At 35.7% G+C, this 25,902-nt stretch overlaps 1 protein-coding gene across 2 annotated transcripts; it reads right to left on the bottom strand.

The window, feature by feature from the left end:
* Nucleotides 1-497: 497 nt before the first annotated feature.
* Nucleotides 498-24,801, bottom strand: LOC125061223 (translational regulator orb2). 2 transcript variants are annotated; one of them, XM_047666532.1, is made up of 10 exons: nt 24,541-24,801; nt 19,646-19,730; nt 7,842-7,961; nt 7,634-7,762; nt 6,453-6,565; nt 6,165-6,375; nt 5,952-6,037; nt 5,777-5,878; nt 5,573-5,677; nt 498-5,498 (listed from the first exon to the last, which is right to left on the bottom strand). In XM_047666532.1, exons 1-10 carry the CDS (start codon nt 24,751-24,753, stop codon nt 5,382-5,384), a joined length of 1,281 nt encoding a protein of 426 aa, XP_047522488.1. In that variant the 5' UTR covers nt 24,754-24,801; the 3' UTR covers nt 498-5,381. The 2 variants fall into 2 exon arrangements, with proteins under 2 accessions (XP_047522488.1, XP_047522489.1); XM_047666533.1 differs by lacking the exons at nt 19,646-19,730; nt 24,541-24,801 and adding an exon at nt 9,159-9,303.
* Nucleotides 24,802-25,902: the final 1,101 nt, after the last annotated feature.

Here is a 25,902-nt window from a genome sequence, read left to right as displayed (position 1 = left end):
TTATCTATATCTAGAACCGAGTACACTTAAGTGTACACTAAAGTACACTTACCTTTGTGAGGTAAGTGTACTTTTCACTCCTATACAAGTGTACTGGTATTACAAGAACTATTATTTTATACATAGGATGATATTAGGTTCACACTGATTGAAGGTGATTGCCCTAAATGAAGGCCAATAGATATTAGCTTGTAGTTGCGAGCACTAATGTATAGGGTGGCACACAATGTGGACAATAGGCAATGGCACTAGAAGACTAAGAGCTCTGAGTGAAGTCACTAAAATTCAATTCAATGTTGTTCTAAACCAATTACTGGGTTATCCTCTAATCTTTTGCTGGACCTGATACTAAAGATAAAAAAATTGTCTTAGTCTTATTATGGCTTATATTTTGGAGTTTGTTATAATTTTGTAAAACATGGGAGCACTTATTTTACTTACTTTACTATATCAGTTACTCTTTGAACAAGACCAGGAATAAATAAAACAAACACATGAAAGATTTAATATTGGACTAATATTTAGTAAAATACCATATTATAATAAAATTCATATAAAAATTCAAGTATTTCAGTTTAAACAATATCTACTAAGACTTGTCCGAGAGTAATCAAGTTTTTAAACAGCCAAATCTTTATTTTGTATAAGTGGCAACATTTATCATATTGTTAGTCCACACCAAAATTCCATCTATATTTATTTATTAATATTATACTGACAAGTGAGAAGGTGCATGCCAGGTGCCTATGGCATTATTCATATTTTATTTAAATTAATAATAATGACAATTCTCTGAAAAATGTTGCCTCTTAAAAATACCCGCAATAGTGTTAACTCTGACAAGTCAATTAATTCTAAGATAATACTATTCAAACAACAAAAAATAATCACTCTTAAATAAAAAACTCAAGTCTAAATACTACATAATCATTTACATACATAATTATAAATATATAAAAACAGTATTGCATAATTTGATAGAAATTTAAATTATCTGTAAAGCTCTGAAATCTTCAAACTACAATGTAGGTATTCTATTATATTGACAATAACGATCATTATCGTGTTGCCACAGACGTGTACAACGCTCGGGAACGCCTTTGTTGTACACGTTCGTACCAACTGATTAAATAGAACGCTTTATTTTTTTACATATCATTAAATACATTACGGCCAATGTGCAATATGCAAAGCTTATACTATTTATTATATTTATAAAAATACTAAAAAACAAACGATACTAAACTAAATAAATTGATAATACAAAAAAGTAATACAAAAAAACTGTAAAAATAAATAGGAATTCAAAAATATATCAAAACAAGCGGGTATCACTACGTCTAAAAGCATCCAGTTTCTCCAGGAAAAAGTAAATAAGGAATATTTGGGAATGGCAACATGCCCCGCTTGTCTCTTGTCTTTGGGACGCTGTCTTTGGTCGTTAGTGGAGAAATGTTGCAAAAATGTACTTACAAAAATAAAATGACAACACAGAGGCTGACCGGTATCTCGAAGAACTAGGCTTTGTATTATGGATTAACAATAAACGCATTCTCAAGAAAGTAGTGTAATATTAAACATTAAACAAAGCCTAGTCCCCTAAAATCAAATCTACAGTATAAAACGCAATTAAAGTTTCAAATTCATTTTAATATCTCCACAATTGTCTAAACGTATCGCATTAAACAAACAAGGAGCAATCAATGTCAAAGCACTATTTGTTAAGAAAATAATAATGATCGTTTCGCCTTAATTCCATTTTATTGGAAACTTGATCAGACAAAACGATCGAAACTGATACATTTGAATAAAAAGAAAAGTTTTAAATTTATATAAACATTCAAATTATTTAGCTAGAGTTCATATTTGGCGCCTAAACAGCTCGCCAGCGGCAAAGTCACGCAGTAGGCACCAAACACGAAATTAACAAAATTGATTGTAGTTTACAAGTCAATGAAATAACCCTCTATAAAAATATATAATTCTAATTTGAAATAATAGTAAGGCCGACTCCTGGCACTGCTAAGGAAGCAACTCAATAAATTAATTTTACATTATGAATTCGAAATCAATGATATTGTCTATGGTACGTATATAATAATATGTATTGTATGAGACGCTGCGGAGTCGGCTCATTTAAAATTCACTAAAAAAATATTTTCCTATGCACCTTCCCGGCCTGTCAGAATTCCCAAACTATCTGAATTAGAAAAATACTTAAACGACAGTGCAAGAAATATTTATACAAACATAATTATATTGTCTAGCAACATTAAGGTATAAGGTACTATGTATTATACTTCAACTAGGTTAGTTAATGAATTGCTCTACTTTCACTATTATTTATAATAATGTAATAATTTCACTAAAATTTCTATTCACTTCAAAATTTACAAGCCTTTTCGCTTTAGGCGAATAATGCTAAGAAAAATTTCCTAATTTCGGTCCGCCTCCGATAAGTCGATATAAAAACTTTTTTTGCGGATTTTATTTTTTTAAACTAAGAAACAACGTACGATAGGTACTATGTACATGCGAGTGAATGTGCAAAAAAATTCACAGGACTATACGAGGGGACTAAATCGTATAACAACAATAATTTTAATAATCCGAATATTTGCTACTTAGTTATCAAAAAAGTACAAATTCCACATCAAAACATGTATAAGAAAAGATATCGCTATGCCCCCCCGCACTGTGTATCTCGCGTGATATGCTAATGCGACAAAATTACTATCTAAAAATGGAAAAAAATAGCGTCGAAGCCGCTACTATTAATAGAAAACAGACAACTTACAACGAGAACAAAAGCCTGAAGCGGCCGTAAACAAGGAACCAAGCAAAACGTCCTACAAACTATTAACTAAAACTGCCCCGAGGATAAACCGGTCAAAACAACTTAAATATTAAACCTTACAAACTCAAAAAGGTACACTGAGTAGAAATTAAACGACAATCTAAACCAAGACCGCGGGGCGAAATAGACTAAAACAAACAAGCGAATAGAATAAAAATCTAATAAAGCGAAGAAAATCTTCCTCCCAACTAGTAAGTGCAGTCGAATCGTTCACGTCTAACGTCAAAAGCTCGAAAACTCCCGCCGTTTTCGATGTCACCCGTCAAAGTAACCACTCGCCACAGACCCATATCCCATCCAATCACCTCAGTTTTTCAAATTATCTAATGCCAATCGTTTCGGGCAAAGATCTCCGTCTCTCGAAGATCAATTTTAAACGTAGAAATATCTAGACACGGCAGCGTCGGCTACAACGTTGCGTGCAAACTAAAAAAATCACGTCCGAATTTCACATTAATCGTTTTTTTTATAAAAATATAAAAATACAAAATGGGACAGTGCGACCACACCACTCCACACTCACGCAACCTGCCGTACCACGCTACGGGGTTAGGGGCACTCCAAACGATCAAACAAATATTGAGCAATTTTACACAAACAAAACGGAAAATGCACACACATCGAGATAAACGCTGTAGCGAGCCAGACACAAATTTACACAAAATCTTTTCAACTGCCAGATTTGCCAACCAAGAGGAAGAGACCGCAACAGTATGAAGATGCAACTTGTGATAGAAACCGGGCGTCAGTGCTATAACTATATCTAGACTAGGATTGAAGAGAGGAAATTGTGATGAATTTTACGAAATTTTACTAGAGGAGATAAATGTGTAGACCTTTCGCACGTGTGTGCATTTTTAAAGGGAAACAGCGTTTGATTCGAGTCCCGCAATTTATACGTTTAGTGTTCCTGTTGCATTAATAAGTAGTAGCAATACTTCAACATTATATCTTCTTAGCGAATAGAGTCGGGACAAGAATCAAAGCTACGATAGCTGAAATTTTGCTAAATCTACTAATAACATTATCTAAATTTTGATGTCTATCAATTTCACCTTAATATCAAACCCTTATTAGAATAGATTTGAAAACTCGCTACCTTGAAGGTTTATCGAGTGTCAAGATGAAAGCAATAGATAATGGGAAAAACCAATCGTAGCTAATCAAGTTCCGAGATCGGAATTGCCAAAGGATTCACACACGGGAGGGGAACATCTACTCGTTCGCCGCACAAGGCACTTCGCCTCACTACAGAGAAGACACGACACGAAAAAACTTTTACAAAAACATTAAAAACAATTATCGAAAAACACGCCATAGTCTTATCTACAGTCTATAAACTTCTGTGGTCGGTCGGGATACGAAATCTGTATCCGAATTAAGTACATCTCTAAAAGCGTCCATCTCTCGCTCCGATGGCTCCGTCCATTTTAACGTCCTTTACGAAAAGACGACATCAAACAAACCGTTTCGACCAATGCAAGTGATGCCTTATGCGATAACCATATACGATATCAAAATTTGTAAAATTCCAAATGACCACAACGATGCCAAGACTCGAGACTGTCCATTTAAAACTCTACGATATTCGAATAATTTTGACAAGTTAACTAGTTCGACGATTGAAACGACTCGAAGTTAGCAAAGCACCGCCCCTTCTGAACTTCGACTCCGGCTCTAGAGCGGAGATCGAACGGGGACGATAATAACATTATATCTAAACTACCGTCTATTGCACTATCCCGGCGGATTCAAAAATATGTTCTTCACTATACACACTACGAGACTAAAGAATAACCGTGAGCACTACAGCCAAAAATGGTAACATTATTCATTTTTGTACTAACACCGGCCCATACCGCCTCCCGCCGATTCGACGGCGGCGCCTTTAGGAACAGAATCTGAACACACCCCGAAACAATAATCCTTCCTCCAAATAAAACCTAAACGCCCGAGGGCGTTTCCACTCCGAAAACTCCTCTGGGCTAAAACGCACTCGCATAGGGCTGGACGACACAGTGCCGTCCCGGCGAAGGTCACAGCAACAATATCCAAATAGAAAAATACTAGGGAAATCGGGTAATTTACTCTAGCTAACAGGTACAATTATTCCGAGAAATGACATTCCACTTACACCTTACTTTATTCGGCCGACGCTTCGCTCCGCAGAGTCCAGCCTCGGACCTTTTTATCTTATAATAAGAGTCGGCTAAAGACCTTAGAGAACGAACTGACAACTAGCTAAGTTTTGGATATATTTTGCTTACGTCGGGGTCGGCTTCGAGTCTCCCACCCCGCACAATACATTTTGCTTAAAATTACTAACTTTGGATAATGTTGCTTTATTAATCTAACTCGAGAAACGCGTCGCGTGCCGACGATGCCGAAAGCCGTGTTCCGTAGTCTAAGAGCGGAACCGCCGCATCGAGCCGATCCACACGCCGGACGCTCGTCCCGGTCCCGCCTCCCCCTTCCTCGCCCCCGTCCCTCCGCCCGTCGCCCCTCTGCCCCCTCGCCGGCGATCCTAGCACCAGCGGAAGGGGACGGCGCGCGGTCTGTCGGCGCCCTCCTTCACCAGGGGCTTGTGGAACTCGCGTCCCGGCCGAGAGTGGATCGTCGCCCAGCAGTGCTCGCAGTAGTACTGAAACAGACGTCTCCGTAGAGCGGCTTCCGATCGAAGGAGAGGAAATGTGTGCGAGGGGCGCGGTCGTGTACCTGCAGACAAGTGACGTTGGCGCAGAAGAAAGGCGCGAACTTTGATCCGCAGCGAGCTCCCGCGCACTCGTCGCACATCTGGTCGTCCAACACGTACGGCTTCACCTGGAGAGGAACTCGTCTTTATTCTCACGATACAGCTTTGGGAAGGAACGGTCGGCGCTAACCAGGCTTATATATAGAGATGTAAAAACAATGTTCTACCTCGACCCGCTTATCGATGTCCCCGTGCTGCAGTTGGACGAAACGCGCAGAAATGGCCGCGATGTACGATTGCTGGTTTGAAAACGCCACGCGACCGGCGCCCTGAACATTTTATTCAAACATGAATTAACGGCATTATTAAAGGTCTACCACATCACATCTAAGCGAAACTAACCTTGGGATATTTCAGTTCGGGATCGGTGTCGATACCGGCGTAACACACTCCGCCGTACAAACGGTCCATTATCATCGCCAGCTCCACTGCAACAACAATATTCAACATACTGTACGGCTGCCGAGTCACCCACTCGCGTAGGAGCAACAGGTTATATAGAAATGGTGCGCTACATACATAATAAAATGCTCATAACTCTAACGCCCTACTCACCAGCCTTCAGAGGGCGCGGCACTCCGCCCACGAAAACAGTCTTGCGAGGGTCGAGGGGCATACTGGCGTCGAGCACGAAGTCGGCGTCTGCGAGCCTCCAAGGCCGGATCTGCACGGGCTTGTCGCGGATCGTGGGCGAAGACACGCACAGGTACAGCTTGTCGTCGTCAGTTATACAGGCCTCCATCAGGGCCGCCACGGAGCTCTCGTCCTGCCGAACCGCATACGTTTTAATACATTTTTATTGGTACGAAATTAAAGGAAATTAACAATCTTGGAAACACTCACTTGGAAAAGCAGAAAAGCGTATCCTTTAGGCGGGAAGTAACTCTTGCTCTCGGCCTTGTGAGGCCAGTCTACCACTAGGGGACCGAACCGACGGAATGACGAAGTTATTTCATCTGAAAATTCATCGGATACAAACATTTTATACGCGTAGATGGCAAAAAGCAAAATATGCAATAAATATCTAATATATGAAATTCTCGTGTCACCATGTTCGTTCCCATACTCCTCCGAAACGGCTCAACCGATTCTTATGAATTTTTTTATGCATATTCAGTAAGTCTGAGAATTGGCTACTATCTATCTTTCAAACCTCTAAGTGATGAGTGTCCACCTTCAAAATGATTTATTTAATTTTTAGACAATTTTTTTGTTTTTATTTTTTATGATACAGTATGCAAAAATACATACAACCCCTAACTTTCACCCCTCTACGATTAACCCCAATTTTTTATTATAGTAGATAGTTATTTTTATTGAACTAAAAAATTTTTTCCTGGAAATAATATACATGGCAAGACGTTTGCCGGGTTAGCTAGTAATAGATAAATTTAATATTTTGTCATAACGTGCATTTAGTCAACTGAACAAAGAACATACTACAATCTTATTATCACTGAATTCCCTCGCAGGAAATCTAAATGAAATCTAATGCTTATTGCTTATACATAGATACACTTTTAGACACAACTGTAGTTATAAATTTTAAACCTGCAATATGACAAAGTTAGCTAAATGTGTCTATTTCTGTAAAATAGACCTTACTTGCGACATATATACACGTTGACTATTATATAAGACCTAGCTTCTAGGGCTTTCTAGGTCACCACAGCCTAATCTGCTAGATCTAAAGAGATTACTACAATAGAGTGACCTACATAGTCAACGTGTGAGCCTCGGTACTTTATAAAAATAGCCTGTTTATGTAAGCGAATGCAGTTTTCAGTTGTTATATAAATTGCCCGCTTTATAGGCATTTACGGATATCGATTTCAGTACTTTGGAAGATAATTAACTCACGTCACAACAGACATGCATATTTTGTTAAATATCAACATAAAATATCCTTTCTTTAACAAATCTAATTTATGTCACGTATTGTGTGGCCCCAATATGATGGTTAGTGGTTACGTGGTTAAGTGGCGGACTTGGGAAGTATGAATCAAATTAATCTCTATTCCTACCTTCGTCGATATCCGGCGGCAGACCCCCAACAAACACCTTCCGGCTAAATCGCTCGCCGTGCTCCGAGCCCGCAGAAACCGGCGACGAGCGAGCGGGCGAACCCAAGGCGCTAACGCACATCGACAGTCCTGGAACAGTGAATCGTCGCTCTTAGAACTCGGTCGATCGGGTCCTTGTATCTGTACTCATAACATGTTCTATGCTCACCGGCTGCGCTGAGCCTCGACACGACGTCCTGCGCCTGTTCGTTGGGTCCTGGCGGAGACCCCGCGCCCGCCGCACTCGCCACGCTGCCCTCCTCCACGCCGGGGAAGAACGGCGATTTGCCTGAAACGAGATTATGCTCATCGTTTCACACCGACAAAACTTTATACTCAGTATAACATTGCACGTCAGAATGTAAAACAATTACGGTTTAATGAGATTTCCACGGTATTCATAACTGAAGCCGTATACTATTATGTTATCTTCTGTGACCCTGTGTTTGTTAAAATTACTTTCAACTGCAGCCGTTGTTCAAATTTTCTGTATTGTTACTATTTATCTATTTGATAAAGGCTCATTACTAACTTTTATAAGTACAATTCAATTTTATAATGGACATGAATAGTAGAAAAGTTTATGTAGCAGCGCCGATTATCTAACTTCCTAGTTCAATTAAATAGACCAAAAGCTGTCCTACTGGCACCGGTCCAACGCGTAATGTCGTTGACTCCACAGTAATTGATGTGGGCCATGAATCATGGATGTTTTGGTCTAGCTACAAGCGGAATCCTGACATTTAGGTTTCAGTCTCATGTTCCGCAATGGGTCACAGTGTAGATGTACTTATGCCGATTTCTTATAAGCCGGTTGTCAAAGGTCACGAAAGAAATTCACTACGACCACAACAATTCGCAGCTGCGTTTTCAAAGCTTCGACACTCTTATAACAATATCGAAATCCATCCAAAATAGACCATCAGCTGACAATTGGCTGATAACTCACTGGCTTACAGTACTAATCCATTGGCTTTATTAATTTATTTTACCTAAACCTCAAATCTTATATTCTTTTACATACATGCTTATTAAATTTTATAAACAAAATAATAGTTGTTTCGCCATTGATACGAAATCCATGAGGTGAGTTCCAGCCAGCTCTTCGTACTTAATTTTTTTTATTTAAAAACTGTGTAATATTTTTACAGATATTTTTTTTAGTTTTAGAGGTTACCGACCTTTTTTGCGTAAGTCAGTGACATGTCACTGACCTATTCTAGTTGGTCACGGAAAAATAGTTGTATGAGGATCAAAAATCATTGGGAATAAAATATATGGTTTATATGGAAAAAGAAAGATGTTCTATATATACAATTATGCAAAAAAAATTTTGCTAGACAACGAAATGTTTTCCTAAACAAAAACTTTTGTTTAAATGTATATATTGTATTCAAATAATGTATAATATCTAATTTGAATTTAAATAAGAAACAATATATGAAAAATATGTATTGTCTGGTAATTTCATTTGAAAGGTACTCACTTTTTCTGTACGGGAATCTCGGACCACGAATGAACGGTGTAATTAAAGGTATCGTGTGCACGGACATAATTTTTAAATTGAAAAACGTAAAAAAACACTGCAAAACTGCCGCAAACACAAGCGCTCGTCGCGGGAGGAACACGTTATGAAAAAAAATGACAATCGGTTTCGATTTACGAAATTTTAATTTTTTTTTAATTGTCGGACTTTTCCAAAAAAGGTTTTATGAAAGTATAAAGACACTCTCTCTAGTGTTCTGTGAATAAAATACAAAATTAGTTATTTGTAACTGTAAATGACGATGTTACCGTCATGGTCCAAGATCCCAGGGCCGCCAGACGTCACGTATTTTCTGACGGATGAAATGTGGACGATTGGGTAGTGTTAGTATGTACTATGATCGTATGCCTACCTGCTAGCTTGGTCAAACGGCCAATTTCCAGGTATCAGGTAATCAAGGTACACAAAAACATTACTTACTTCACGTAAATTCTCATGGCTGATTTTTATATATGTTTTCGAGTGTATAGTTAAAAATAAATTGTCAATACTCCCAGACACTTTCCGTCGGCCATATTGCTTGACAGACGCTTTAAGGGTCTCAAAATAATTAGTCAACTTCACGTAAATTCTGACGCTCCATTTTTATATATGTTCATCCGACAACTATTTTAAAAGCTTTGACAAGAAGACAGACCGATCCAAGGGGCCAATCATCCCCTAAACTAAATTTTAATATCTCTATGAGTGGGAGAGCATTATCTACGCGCATGAGACTGAGTGAGACCGACTGCGCTGTTAAAGCCATGAAAATTACTTGAAAAATTATTATTATTCAAAAAGGGCAAGCAAAAGCCGTTTAATATTTTGAAGAAAAATGAAGAGTACCAACAAGCATTTCACCGTTTTGGTACGTTGGATTTTGTTGGTGATGTAGATGAAGAAGAACGTGTATTCAACATAATACAAAAATTTATCTGTGATGTTTACAATTTTCCTGGAATAATTGATGTAGATGCTGCCAGACTACAGTTGTTTATCATTTACATACATGGTATCTGATATAAATGAAGAATTCAATCGAAAGAATTTAAGAAACTTCGATGCCAGTAACTTACCACCTTGTAAAAGTGAGCTTTGGCAACAGTTTCGACGGGCTAGCTTTGGAACAATGCAAGTATGAAGATGATAAATATTTTCAACCCCGAAAACAATGGCTGGACACTACAAGATGGTAAATATGATTTTCATTGGTTCGATGGAGATCAATTACCGGGTTTTGTCAGTGAGTCGCTGGAAGAACAATCAGGTAAATTATTTTCGTTTCTCATATTATTTGTATATTTTTAGTTTTTTCAGACCTTCATTGTTTAACTTGTTTTTTACAGAGGAAGAAAATAAGGATAATGCTGATGATGACGATCACGATTTAGATATTCAATTTCAAGATTGATATTTGATGATGATGATAATGAAGATTAAAAGCCACTGTTAAGAAATATTGAAGAATTAATATTTTTCCACTTTGTTTCCAAATTTCCAATAAATAATTAATTAAAAAAATTGCTGCTATTTAAATATAAGTGGTATTTTTAAAAAAAAATTTTTTTTATTTCTAATTAATAAATTGAAAAAAAAAAATGTCGGCTAACTTTAATATTATTTATTATGTGTCAATTTTTTTCTTATTTTTGTTGCTATAATTTACTTGTCAACAAAAGTTCTAAAAATTATAAAATATCTGTTCAAGTAATTTTCATGGCTTTAACAGCGCAGTCGGTCTCACTCAGTCTCATGCGCGTAGATAATGCTCTCCCACTCATAGAGATATTAAAATTTAGTTTAGGGGATGATTGGCCCCTTGGATCGGTCTGTCTTCTTGTCAAAGCTTTTAAAATAGTTGTCGGATGAACATATATAAAAATGGAGCGTCAGAATTTACGTGAAGTTGACTAATTATTTTGAGACCCTTAAAGCGTCTGTTAAGCAATATGGCCGACGGAAAGTGTCTGGGAGTATTGACAATTTATTTTTAACTATACACTCGAAAACATATATAAAAATCAGCCATGAGAATTTACGTGAAGTAAGTAATGTTTTTGTGTACCTTGATTACCTGATACCTGGAAATTGGCCGTTTGACCAAGCTAGCAGGTAGGCATACGATCATAGTACATACTAACACTACCCAATCGTCCACATTTCATCCGTCAGAAAATACGTGACGTCTGGCGGCCCTGGGATCTTGCTCTATCATGGAGTGTTGTAAAAACTGAAAGTAGGGAATTATTTCTATGAGTTTTACGTAAATAACTCACTTATGTGATAAATTTAGCTCATATTTTTTGACGTAAAGGAAACTGAGAATTGTCAGTTGTGACAGGAATATCCAACTAGTTAGGTTTTAAGTACTGAGACGCTTTGTTTAAAATTTTAATCCGTCACAAAAATAAATTGTATTTAAAATACTTAAATACAAGTATAGCAAGGATTAGCCTGGATACAGAGACTTGAAATTTGAAATTTCAAAACAGGCATTTTCAACGCTATCTATGGGTAAGTAAAACTACAAAATAGGTCGAACTGTACCAGAATTAAAAACGGAAAATGCACGTTGACATAATATCACTGTGCTAGCCAAGTTGTGTATCCTTATTAAAAGGAACCTTAACACCTGAGAATAAAGTCTATTTTGGCTGAACGGTTTCACAACGTCATTGCGGAGTTTCACAATCGGATCTAAAGCAAACGTGAGTTGGATTTTAAACTATGGTAGATATTAAGACAATCACATCTAATACTATCAACTTCTATTTCATCTATACTTAAGGTAAATCGGAATAGATTATCAAATACTGTATTTTTAACCGACTTAAATAAAACCAAAGGAGGAGGTTATGAATTCGATGTGTATTTTTTTGTGTGAGTACGTTCAATCATAGCTCCGCCGGCTGGACCGATTTGGATGATCGAGGTATCAAACGATTCGGATGTCCAGCAAGTAGACGTAGACCCGTAGCCAGATTTTTGTAATCAGACTTATAGTTTTCAGGATATTAAGTGAAATGTCTCAGGAAAGTCAAAAGCTCGCGCCGCCGCGTCAGCAATAGGCGCTTATAAGTGGATGGTTTAAAAACCTATACCAATAAAGTTATAATGTATAATAATCATAATTATTATAGTTGTAGCGATATAAAGAATTATCTTTATGGACCCAAAATAGTGCATTGAAGCTCTTATACGTTTAAGTTTTAATGTACGAGATGAAAACGTCTCAGCCGATGTTTTCGATTCTTCAAGGATGTGATCACCCCCAATACTATGCATTGGACTGATTGTTAATTAATCTTTTGACTGAGCAGTTTGGGATCTCTAACAACTTTTTTCTCTCTGAATATCTCGACTGGTGACTAAACTCGACTATAACTCAACAAAACTGACTAGAACTTGATAAAACCAAAATTCCCCTCCGCGAAGTGTCAACCAGTGTAAGCCCCACGGTACACACAAAAAGGAAATAATTCATTATAGTTGACCTCAAACTATGTGGCAGGGCTATTATTTCAACAATTCGTGTTGTACGTTCGGATATGTATAATAATATGCTTGCATGAAAAGCATCATTGCAGACATGATGAAATAACCCCATAGTGTTCAATGCTCTATCTAAAAATGATAAACCAAGCTCTGATTGTAGTATCCTGTATCTTACTTCGTAGATAAATAATGAATGAGATATGTCTTTTGACGGAATATTATTTCTACCTACTGAAGCTTTATGCGTCTATAACTGTGCCCGTGTAAGTAAAGTTAATTGTTTAAACTGTGGGTGTTTTTAAGTAAATAATGAATAAAAATCCGGCTTAGAAGCAAACACGAAGAGACTCAAACGACACATTGCATTCAGAAAATATCCTCGTCTTCTCCAAAGAGCAACTCCGAAGTCCAGTGGTTTATTATGGCTATTGGTAACGCGCCGTGAAAACTGACATAAATCCGCAGAGCCGTCGGATCGACGCTAAGTAGGTCACTGGATCAATACAGCCTTACGACTTACGCGCACTGACAGACATACATTCATTTAATTTTATTGTATGGGGCACACTAATGAATCGCACCTGTGCGGTGTCTGGGCTGCTAATAAAAGTAATCGCACTTCACATACTTTTGGTTTTCCATCTACATGGACCGAGTCTACAGTACATACAAAGTAAATAACTATGTGAAAGTGTGAAACGGTTCACAAATTTCCAAGTAATCCTCGCTGATCGGTCTGGTCGCCGCAATGAAGACGTCTATATGAGTTAGACGCTTTTTATCTTTTAAAATATAATATGTCAACCGTTCCTTCATTTTATTAAAGCGTGTTTTCGTATATTTCATCAGCCGTGTAAATGTAAAATAAGGAAAATTAAGTTGGAATTTTAATGGTCAGTGCCACATCATGGCCGTTTTACGTGACTCTACTAAGATTTGCTTAAGCGTTTGCCCGCAGAACTAAAACATTAAGACTTTTTATTTTGTATCAGAAAAAAGGAGCAAACACAAAGTGATGATACTTTGTCACCCCTGATCCTGTGACGAAATGAAATAGTGACAAGGTTATTCACCCCTCTGTGGGTGATTTGAACGAAACTGACACCAGTGGGTATTTGTCTCGTGTATCTATTTGGTACGGTTTCACGGCTAACTGAACGCGGCTTAAGCCATCTAATTTTTTTATAGATCGGGCCAAAGGGCGCAGCGACCTTTACGTGACCGGCCATTCAGAATATAAAGAATTAATTTAGTTTATTACGTAGCACATAACACGTTATTATACAGCATTTCTTGTGTCACCATTTCGTTATGGAAAAAGAAATGTCACAACAGGGCTTCTGCGAAGCCACGCCTAGTCAGTATTAAAACGTAATTCCAAGTTCATGTAAGTCATGCTGTAAAAGCCTAGACTAGATGTGGATGTGTTTGTCCTGGATCTAGGTCATTTAACAATCAGGCCACGCACTTAGCTCGTGCACTATATGTTAAATTACATAACGGCTCTGTTATTGTCATATTATAATGTGTACATATTGTATACACACGGGAGCCACTATAGGTAGGTTTAGACAACCCACTCTATACATGAGTACGGGGGATAGTAGGTGTGGTCAAATTAAATATGGTGAGTGACTTAGACCTAAAATTGATAACGTGTGTTAGGCGTAGAAGGCTGATCGCGTATCTGAAATCTGCGACATCTCTACATAGATATATATAGGCCTAAGTTAATGTATATACCTTAAATAAAAGTTATTTACTGCTTTTTCCTTAATAACATTATTTTCATACCCGACAGCGAGAAACAATGCAGGTAAATAATGCAATAAATCTGTTAGCAAATTTAGAACAAAAGGTATTATCGCGTACAAGTAGGTACGTTTGTTTGTAGTGCTTAGTCAAGGGAACTTATTTCATATAATTTTGTAGTCATAGATTTTTTTGTCTATAATTAAATTAGTTTTTGCATAATATCGCCCTCTTGGATATCTTTAAAAACCTCTACCCTCAATATGGGCTGAACAATGCTTATATAAAAAGCAACAAAATCAGGTCACCTAGAGCTAGCCGTCCTACTTACCGGGTCACCATGGTAACGCGGCCATGTTGGCCCGTTGTTATGGTAACGCGGCCATGATGGCACGTTGTCATGACGACGCGCATGCGTCGTACCGCAAGGCGTGGTATAACATTATCAATATTATATGGAAGACAGCTGATTGGTAAGGTCTGTAGTTCCTTTTTTCTAGCTTCTAGAAATGTTAATTTAAAAAAAAACCTTTTTGGTGTTATGCTTTGTGTGTTTAGCTATGAAGTTAACTGCAAATGTTAAATAAAATCGCTCGAAATTGTTGGCTGTTAGTTTTCGCACTGAAAGCTGAAACATAGGTACAGAGATGCATAAGATATTGGGACACTCGGGGACTTACCATAAAAAGGCATATTGGTGATCATTTTCTCTTTTTCACTTTGCACTTTAAAACATTGCACTATAACTTACAACTTACACTTTTATTAACTTTGTCTTGTAACACCTGTCAAATATTATTATAAGCAAAATTTTCAAGGCAACAACTTTGAGCATGTAGGAGAGTAATGTACGTGAACACACATGAAAAACGCTAATATCCATCAAAGTTTTTTGCTTCACGTCACCCACTAAGAGACCATGGCGTACACCCTTAAGTGAAGGGTTGGTTAAGAACAATTAAATTAAAATGTGTGTCAACGCATGTCATATTTTGTGTGCTTTTACAACTGTTTTAAATCAAAATATTCAAGTAAAGTTTTTTTACGTTATGCAACGAATTGAAAAGAATACATTTCTAAGAATTCAGTTATTAGATTACCTATGTCATATTTGCAAAAAGCGTCGTCAACAAATTAGCGTCATATCGATAATTTTGACAATATTCTAAACGTTTCTAGTACAAGGTCGAGAAACGATTGATATAAGAGGTAGAAGCTGTCACGAGTGAGGGTTTCAAATCAATTATTAATAAGTAAAAGGCAAGAGATACTATGACGATGATGTCGATTTATAATTATAATCATTACTATACTAACAAAACAGCTTTTAAATCTAGTACGTAATTGGTTTCCAAACAAAAGAAGAAAAGAAAGCTTAAATATCAAGTGTCGGTATGACCACGGTTTTTCGCCTCTACGACTCGTACAGGAAAAACGAAGACCTTTAATCTTAAACAACTTAGATCCAATAAAAAAACGTTTGTAAACACAAAATGCTAGAAAACTAAAAGCATGCCAAGGTCCGCCGTGTTCTCATTAATATGCTGTGGACAATAGCACTTAACACTTTCTAAGATCTCAAGGCGAATTCATTAATTAAACGTGCACGGATTTTGATCACTTCATTAATTTCATATTTAATAAACAAACGCAAAATGCCATTGAACGAATTTCCTTTAGACATTTCGTACGTGATACAATAAATGATAGCAATGAAATGTATAGCTTCTCCCACACACGTTTAAACACCGTAAAATCCTTTTTTAGTAAATTCAGTAAAGAAATGTTTTTACGCTTTCACGACGCTCATGCTCGTTGTCACTGAATTTTCAGTATTTGTCTATAGCAATTGCAAGTTCGAATATCGACAAGGTAATTTTTATCGACATCACGACACTAGCGCATCACTAGCGTTACGCAAGGTGGCTCAAGGTCGGATTTTGCTTAACAATACTAACAGCCACTTGTGTTAATTCTTTATGTAAATAAATAAGAGTATGTACATTATATATTGTTACAAAATGCCTGAGCTGAATTGTATTTTTCAAGTAGAACGACTGCGTACCCTTACGTAGAGGCATTAATATTATTATATTAAATACTATAATAGACAATCATCGTGGCTGATGAACCGGGGTTTACGAAAAGGTAGAGTCAAAGACATTTTCATTATAAAAAGTGTTTGGTGTTAACTCGGTTAGAGGATCAATAATGTCAAGTCAGCCTCGCTCTGTTAAACAAGGTTATCACCAAGGTTTGCTCGCAAAAACGAGTTGAAAAAGTGCATTACGAAACTAAGGACGCGTGATCTAGATTTAGCATTTTTAAATGAAGCCCTTTGCACTTAGATTGTCCGTCATTCTGAAACCTAGATTTCAAAGGATTTTATACATTTTTATTTATTGGATTTATTATTTGATTATACTCAATATGAACCATTTTCCCATTTTCCCATTAACGTGTGTTTTTCGATACAGAAATAAGCGCAGAAGTACGACTTCACACTATTTAAAGAAGAGCCGACTCTTGCTAGAAGAGAAGCGTAGCGAATAGACTGTCATGGGATCGGGTTTCGTGAATAGCAAATAAAAAATTAAGAAGTTTGCTTCGTATGTAATAATGTATAAATAATTTAGTAAAGAGACACTAAAGAAACGCTTAGTATAATTATTATAGATAATAATAGAACGCAGAGACAATGCGTTTCCTGTAGACGACTTAAATATAGAATTATTAACACGAGTCAAACCAAAAGGAAAAAATTGTATCAAAATTTTGAGTGTTCTGTAGAAATATATTCGGTTACTTTAAATTAAACTGTGAAAATGTCACAATTCTATAAAACACGATTTTGTGAATCTTTATTTCATAATAATTAATCAAAATCTATCGTTTCGTGATTAAATTTTAGGACGTACCAGTACTAAGTAACGAGGTAAAAAAAGTGTAAAAATTAAAAGTAAATTTAATTTGAATATTATATCCTATTATAAGGAAAGAAGAATGTGTGGGCATAATGATAATGCGATCATAAAAAAAAGTTCGTTACTGAATTATTAAAAATATATTTTACATTAATCAGTTGTGGTTTATCTCTTACTATTAATTTGCATATTACTGTTCGAGATTGCCAATCATGAAAAATACACGTAAGTAATAAATATGGTATTGTAATGGTGCTATTGTACAGAAAATTTACTAAAAATATCGCTAAGGTATTGCCTTAAAAATAATTTACGAAAAGTAAAATGTCAAACCTAATAAATTTCCACACTCGTAAACATAGATTTAAAAGTTCACTGTACTCCAAAATATTTAAAAATAGAACGAGCGATTACGAAAATACGCACAACGCGCGCGCTTACTTTCCCGCCAAACACTAAACATTCATTTTGTTATCTATAATACGACCATTTCATAGCTACCCGCTTACCTTCGGCTATCTATAATCCTCTCAACCTATAAATTTAGCCGCATTGTAAAACACTTTTAAGCGGCTAAATTCAAATGTTTACTATAATTAGATAGATTCGTTTCAGAGCTTGATGTTGAAATCGGTAGGGTTATAAGAAAATTTACTAGTAAAATCACGGGACGTTTCGCTCTATAGTTTGTGGTGATTGTTATTTTTAACTGTGAACTGGAGCCAAACCGAAAATGTCAAGCGGTGATGCTTTTGTTTTTGCATAATAATAAAGTGTTTGTTCTCATTGAGTTATTTGTTCTGATGTCCTTACCCGAGTATAAAATTTACCAACCATAACAATTAACAATTGTCACACTATATAAATATACAATAAATTTTTATACTTGCAATTTTTGGTGTATTAGTTGTAGCTTCAATAGTTTTGGGCTTATAGACTAAATATATTATTTTGCTAAATTTTGTAGAAAAATGACTGGGTGGCAAATAAATATTTTCGAATTGTCGCTTTTCACTAGTTTTTATTGTTTAAATTGTTATCTATTAAAATCAAACAACATGTCAGATATTTCGTATTAAAATCAGAGTTAGCTAGAGAAGAATAGGTACTTCTCTTGTGTTTGTATCGTGTGTCTCTAACACAGTTAGTTAGTTCTCTAGCATAGAGTCTCTACTCTCTAGTAATATATTATTATTTTCAAGAATTGCATCATTAAATGAATACCGATCACCTGCAAAACGCTTTCAGTAAAACAGAGCATTACAAGGACGAACAACAAGTGGTATTGCGTAACTGACAACGATTTATACAACTAGAAGTGCGTATACAGGAAGGAATGTGCAAGACGGGGGTTCGAATCTGTTTACCTTTGCTAAATGCTACCCTAGCAGTTTTAGCGTTAAATTCCTTCACAAATTAAATTATGTTACCAGTCATTAGCTGACTCTGTAATTTAACTTTAATAAATGTCAAAAATCGTGTTTAAAATGCATAATGCCTCATTTAGTATTATATATCTTTGGATTCCGGCGTCGTATTCGTAATGCAATGTAGTTGACAGGGAAAACAGTGTCGATTTTAGTATTTACTTAATTTACATAAATTCTAATTATACCTACACCATTAATACGATACACTTTTAAAAAGATGGCGCCACATTCCTTGGCAGAGACTTTGTTTGTAATTAGGTTTTGATGAAAAGTAATTAAATATTAAAATACTTATTATACTGTATTCATAAAAGACAATCAAATGAATTTAATTGTTATTAAACTACGGTGAGCTTCTAAATTGTCAATACCTATTCATAATTCGACGTGCCGCAAGCGAGAATCGAACCTCAGACCTTGACGTTAAGCGCATTACATAAATGATTAATTTTACATAATTTCTTAATAAATATGCGTTGCCATTAAATATAAATTTGACATTACTGTGAAAAAGACGTGTTTTCATATTTATTAATTGTAAAAGGTCTAGGCCATAAGCAAGGTTTAGACTCAAATAAAACCTAGATTCTAATCAACGTCATTATAAATTAACCCGATTTTGCAATATTATAGCTGTATAATATAATATGTCGTTGTTTGTTTTGCATTCAATCACATATATACTCGTCCGTATAAAATTCATAATTTTCGAGAAAAGCATCCTTTGAGACGGACTATAGTTTCAGTTTAAAATAATAATCAGAACATACGTATCTTTTTAACAGTCATTAGTTTTGAGAAAACCAGCGATATTTAGCTTAATATCCGAAGCAAGATAAGTTACCTTTCATGTGTTCTGAGGTATCAGCCCGCATTATGTCGGTGAGATAGTGCTCCAACGATCTCATATTGTCCAGACCACCTCTGTCCTGAAAAAATAAAATTATAACTTTAAATCATACTTTAATTATTCTGAGGATCAATAAATCTTGTAAGTTTCGATTGCTCTTATTATGACTATGTAACGCGAGGGTATATTTTGTATGTTTCTGGATTCATTATTTGACGTAAAGAAAATTCCATTTCAATTCTTAACTGTACATAATCGATTTACTTCGTATTTAGAAAAAACCTAAACATGATAGACGTTTAACTGTCGAACTGGGATAAAAGCCCAATTGGACTGTATTTTTAAAGTAGGCTGATCCCAAATTTGGTTATATGTTGTAAGCCAACTCATTAGACCTCCCTGTCGGTTCGAGCACCAGCGACGCAGGTCCCAACGTATACCAGCCACCCACTGACCCATTTCTGTTACGCAGTGTGACGTCACAACGGCAATGCGCTATGCGCAATGCCATTGTGAACCGTACCCTAATACCACCGCATAAAGACGAAAATTTATTGCACATTTAATTTAAAATCTTAAAAATATTGAAAAGGTCAAGAGAAAACTGCAATGCGAATTTGCATAGAACCACAATATCATCTAAGTAGTTCAAAACCTCGTCAGGTTAATCGTATTGGGTTTTCGGTTCAATCAACGGGCGGAACAATGTATATTGACTATTTCTACCTATACTGTACTCTTATCTATAGATGACTTAAATAATTTTTTTAACTAAAGGTATCCCCAAATCCTTTACGCTGCGTACGTAAAAACAAAACGCCTGATATTTTAAGTTAGCAAATACGTAACATATCGTCATAGCTTTTATTTTACGGCAGTGTTTTTTGTTTAGCTAAAACTTTATGTTTTAGTTAATTAAAATAAGGTACATTAACTAAGTTTTCCTGGATATCTGTAGCTTATCATGAATTAATCACAAGCAATTGCAGTAAGTGGAATTACTTTAATAGTGGTAGGTAAAAACGAATAAAAAAATATATGACCCAAAATATCCGATTTAAATAGTTAATTGCAATTATTTAAAGTAATGTAAACTGTAATCGTAGTGGTAAAAATAAACTTTACCATTATATAAAACTTATGTATTTACGGGTCTTTATAAAGATCATGTGGCTGCATTTTAGGACGTGATTAATTTTCTTTTTTAATTTCTTTCAACGCAGATCCATGATGTTAGTAATGTATATTCAACTCTATGTTGGTCAATTAGAAATGAACGATATGTGAACAAAACAAAAACTTATAAAGTACATTAGTAAATAAGTTTTAATACAGATGTTTGAAATAGCATTAATTAATAATACAGAGATATTCCGTTCCTAAAAGTAATATCAAGAGATCTTAAGAGTACTACATTTTGTAGTATGACGCCGAACTATTTATTATCAATTTAGTTGTGCAGGTCTCTTATCTAATCAACAACTGACGGACTGACAGATCTGTGTGTTATGTTTATTGTTCGTACGCACTTTTATGGCCAAAAACATTTATATCTGTTTACGATAAATTGTATACGAGTTTATTTGAACTAAACTGTAAACAGAATATGATAATTTAAAATGAAAATTGTATGATGCTATTACAGCAAGCGAGCTTCGCTCGGTTTCCGAAATCAACAAATTGTCAAAAAAAAGGCAAAATAATAGGTATTATCCTTCTAAAAGTAATTTTTATTATTTTTAGTATACATACATCGCTATTTTAAGAAAATATTGTTAACTGTTGAAACATATAACCTAGATTTGTGAGTGAGGTAGGTACCCACACTTCTTCGTACTTTGGTGTTCCTTATCAGTCGTTATCAGTACATCAATCATTCGAAGAAAAATGTGTTTCCTTGAGTTTGATAAAATGTTGTGCATCCAAAACAATTATTTCTCATTTCTTTGGGTTTTATTATAAGTATCATCATATATCACGTATGGTGCACTCTACTGGGGGTTCACACTTAGGTGTTATTTCAGAAACTTTCTATTCGAGAATAGTTTTGTTTAAACTGCTCGTAGTTTCCATTTGTATCGCGTAAAAGGATAAAAACATTTCATAATCGAAACAATATTTTTTCACGCTTCAGTGGGCTCACCTGTCCCCTTCTAATGCACGGTGTGAGAATAGGCCGGAGCACGTCTGTGACGTTCGTGACGTCAAAACAGCCTTGAATTTAACAACGCTGATAAGAGCAGTCACATTTTGCAAACACTCACCTTATTGGGTGTAATGTTGGAATATTCATAAGCGTTGGTTATGGCTTTAGCCTAACATACAATTAAACTGAAATTAATTTTAAAAAGTATTTAATGAATATCTAGGGAAACCTCTCGGTGCTTTGTTATTATAACTAGTGATCCGGTTTGAAGAATATGAGTTCATATTTCAAGTAAAAAATAGTAATACCTATTTAGATTAACATTTTCTTTAAGGAACATTTTTACTGCTGTTAAATATCCACGATTAGTAGATAAAGAAGTAAATAAATATAAAATAAACCGTAAATCGTATATAATACTATCACAAAATCAGTTTATGTCCGATAGCGAGCAATTATTTCGTGAGGTCGACACACTCTTATCACAGGTTCACAAAATATGGACACAAGTAGTTTGGTGCTTATTTTTTTATTAATTTATTAGGAGCCATTTAAGTTTGACGGAATACTAACTTTTCTTTAACATCTCGTTAGCATTGGCATGTATTGGTATTTGGCAAAAGAGAAGTAAAAAGAGTAATTTTATTAAAACTTCACAATTGAATTAATCACTCAATCAAACCAACTTTATCACGTAAATGGATGCCGCAGCACCTTCACGAGACGTCACATCGAGACCTGTCACATATCTCATTGAAAGTTTGGTAATACGTTTTGCTTAATATTTAGTAACACAAGGGATGAATTTATTTTGGCATCCCATCCAAAGAGTGCCCGCGCTTGAGTCGCTTTCCCCGCATTACCACCCGCTGACCTAGTTCCGGCCGATCAATACTCCTACGTCACTCTCATTGTTATGAAAAACTACCTTCGGATATTTCTTTACTAATAAATATGTATATTATTTACCGAAGTGTGAAAAAGTATTTTAGCTTCTAAGAAAAGAAGTTTTAAAACATTTGATAAGTAATAATAAATAATCTCACACATTTAATATTAAATTGTTCTGTTAGATTCTGATAATTTTATGATGTGGGCTGAAGTGATGCGACTAACCCCGGATAGAACGCGACCAAAGAGACATTCGCAAGTCGAATCCCGTGGTATTTCAGTACCGTTTATGCAATATATTATATAAAAAAATGTGTCCTGTTATGGTGTCGCAACGAATTCGTAAACAAACATAAAACAATGCGTTCTTTGTATTTTTAAACAAAACGATTATGTAGTGTTTTGAGTTACGTGCTGTTGCGGTTGTCGTTGCATTCAGACATTCATTCGGACATGCTTCAGTATGGGGATGGTCCGTTTCAGTTTATTATTTAATCATTAAATTAGCGATGAAACGCAGCTTTAGTAGCTAAACGTTAATGTTAAGAAGTAATTTCGTATTTAGTTATTGTCGTAGTACTTTCATGTAATCTAATTCATGGCGACCGGTTTTTTGATTAAAATGGTAGTATCGAAGTAATAAATTAAATTTATAATTTGTCTTAATTTATGACACTTTTAATATTTTAATGACTATTAAATTTATTAAATTCCTAACTTATCCTCCTTTATCCTCCCCTCTAAGTCTCGGAAATCTAAAGTTTTAGACTTGTATAAATATGAACAAGACATAAAAATTTGTTTGCCAAAGAAGTTTCACTTTTAACATGTGTACTTTGTACGCCCGCACTTTTTTTAGTTCTTAAACGAAGTTCTTCGTCGACGACTTCCCTCAATATAATATTTAAAAATTAAATTCATCGTTATGGACTATTTATGATTCAATTGCAAAGAACACACTAGCAAACTTTACTACTTTTTAGATTTCCACATTGAGCCTTAGAATTCAGGCTAAACGTTATCTATCTATAGATTTATCTTAAGGAGATAGTATCGCGATAACATGGGTCGTTATCAGCATACAGCATTTCGACATCTTTACTTTTTAAGAGACAGATAGGTATTACATACTCATATAAGAACAATTTAACGAACAAATTGTGTAATGGTTCGTCATGGTTTTTCATTAGAGCATAGAATAGAAAATGGAATACAACATGTTGTTCTATCGAAGCACTACTGGAGTTGTCCGATCAACAATTTGAACTAAAAATATGTTACAACAACGAACTTACATCGTTTGCTTTCGAAGAATTTTCTTAAAGAAATTATACAAACAAAAGACATTTCCTTCAAAAACTATCGAAAAGTGTTTGCTTATTGCTTAACGCATTGAATTGTTGACTAAGAATGTTTTAATTTGCGCTTGCGTTGTATATACACAAGTTTAAATTGTATGTTATATTATATTATTTTTATTTAATTTTGCAATTCCGCTAACACTTCACAAATCTTTAGGCATTTTTCTTAATCTATAGTAGATTCTTAGAGTGGTAGTTGAACTAACCGTGAGCCTGAAAAAAAATATTTTTAACGCCACGTCGGCGTCACTGATTTAGTCATAATAAATGAAAAAGACCGTCCTATGTAACAGTCCTATGCCTGATCTGCAAAAAGCATCTGAATTTCAGATTTACTCTTCGCTAAAAAGGTTGTTCACAAACGCTCAAGCCTTTACGTAAAACTCGAAACGAAAGCTTTATATTCGAAAGAAAAATGTTACCAACCTGAATGATACATTTTCCATTGAATTTCTCCGATTTCACACAGAAAATCACATGTTTTCACAAACCTGAAACGGTTCGTCCGGTTTCCCGGGATACGAGGCGCTCCGCCGATAGTCCGGTCGCGGGGGCGCCGGCGCTCTCCTCCACGGGGCGAAGGCCGAGGGCTGCGCCACCTGGGGCGTGGGCCATCTGTATTGTGGGGCGCGACGAAAGGGCGCCCGGTACTGCCGGTCATCGTCGCCGACGCCGTGCGCGCCGGGGTACTGAATTTCACCCATACAGCATACGTCCGACCCGCGCGTTAGCCGGATCTTGACTGAGCCTTATCACCCTGGTCGATAAATGCGCGCGCAATTATGGCGATACTGATTTTTTAATCTGTATCGTTAGTTCCGGAAAACGCCGCGGCGCTGCTCTGACGTTTCTTTCTAGGGCGGCAATATAGGCCAGCTTTTCATGTATATAAACATGCCTATATAGACATTGCTACATCTGCACCGACTCTTCTCAAACTAGTTCATAGGCCATTTGTTGCATTCACTTCCCGAAAGTACATTTAGTATAATTCCTTACATTAAAATACTAATTCGTCCAACCTTGTCAACGGTCCTTTCAATAAAATACATATGACCTAGTAATTAGAGTAATGAGATTCAGTTTTTATGTATTTTAATAATAAGATTAAAAAAAAGAATCTATAAGCCTAACCTATAAGCTAACGTTTACATAATATTATGCTATAAATAGTAAAATGGGGCGGTATGAAACTGTTATGTAATCTTGGACGTTTTCGTTATATTTACTTTTTTTTATTCCAACTTGAGATATCACACCCTATTAGTGCGTAGGGGCACCGAATTCTTAGTACCAGCGAGCAAATACTAATCGACGAATGCGAGATACATAACACAAGGATTTGGTAGATATATCAAGCGCCAAACATAAACAGAGGTTTAGCGGTGGTGGTGGTGGTGCTCTGTTTCAATAATATTACTTATTTTAATAAGATCAGTCATCATCTAACGTTCATCAATCAGATATGATACTGCAGCTTATGCACAACAACTAAGACGTACCTACTTTAAGTGGAAATTGAAAAAACGATAATATTTTATATATAAATAAAATATTGACACTTTTTGTTCAAATTCCTAAATTATTATAAGTATATGTTTTCTGAATCGATTTAATACTGTTAATTTAGTGTGGACATTAACATACCTATGACGGTAAACATGTATAAAAAAGATATATAATGTTTCACGAGGTGTTGTACGTACGTGTAAGTGATTTCATTACATAAGGTACTGCGGAATCCGCAAGTTGACTGCAGAGGACCGGGGTGCGGTACTTTGCGCTCAATGGCCTCCGAACTGCACATAATATGTACCAGCTCTACGTGAAGAATAGGAAATATTAATTATTAC

The sequence above is a fragment of the Pieris napi genome, chromosome 23 (assembly GCF_905475465.1).
Source record: "Pieris napi chromosome 23, ilPieNapi1.2, whole genome shotgun sequence".
In the NCBI taxonomy this organism is placed as follows: Eukaryota; Metazoa; Arthropoda; class Insecta; order Lepidoptera; family Pieridae; genus Pieris; species Pieris napi.
The sequence above is the reverse complement of the archived record's forward strand: the minus strand, read 5'-3'. Positions and strand labels throughout refer to the sequence as shown.

Bases quoted from the DNA above. Each gene is read 5' to 3' on its own strand.
- LOC125061223 (XM_047666532.1), bottom strand. From the start codon at position 24,753: ATGGGTGAAATTCAGTACCCCGGCGCGCACGGCGTCGGCGACGATGAC. The intron at 6,038-6,164 runs GTGAGTAGGGCG...TTGTTGTTGCAG, and splicing joins GCCGCGCCCTCTGAAGGCTG to TGGAGCTGGCGATGATAATG. The intron at 5,678-5,776 runs GTAGAACATTGT...GTTCCTCTCCAG, and splicing joins ACATCGATAAGCGGGTCGAG to GTGAAGCCGTACGTGTTGGA.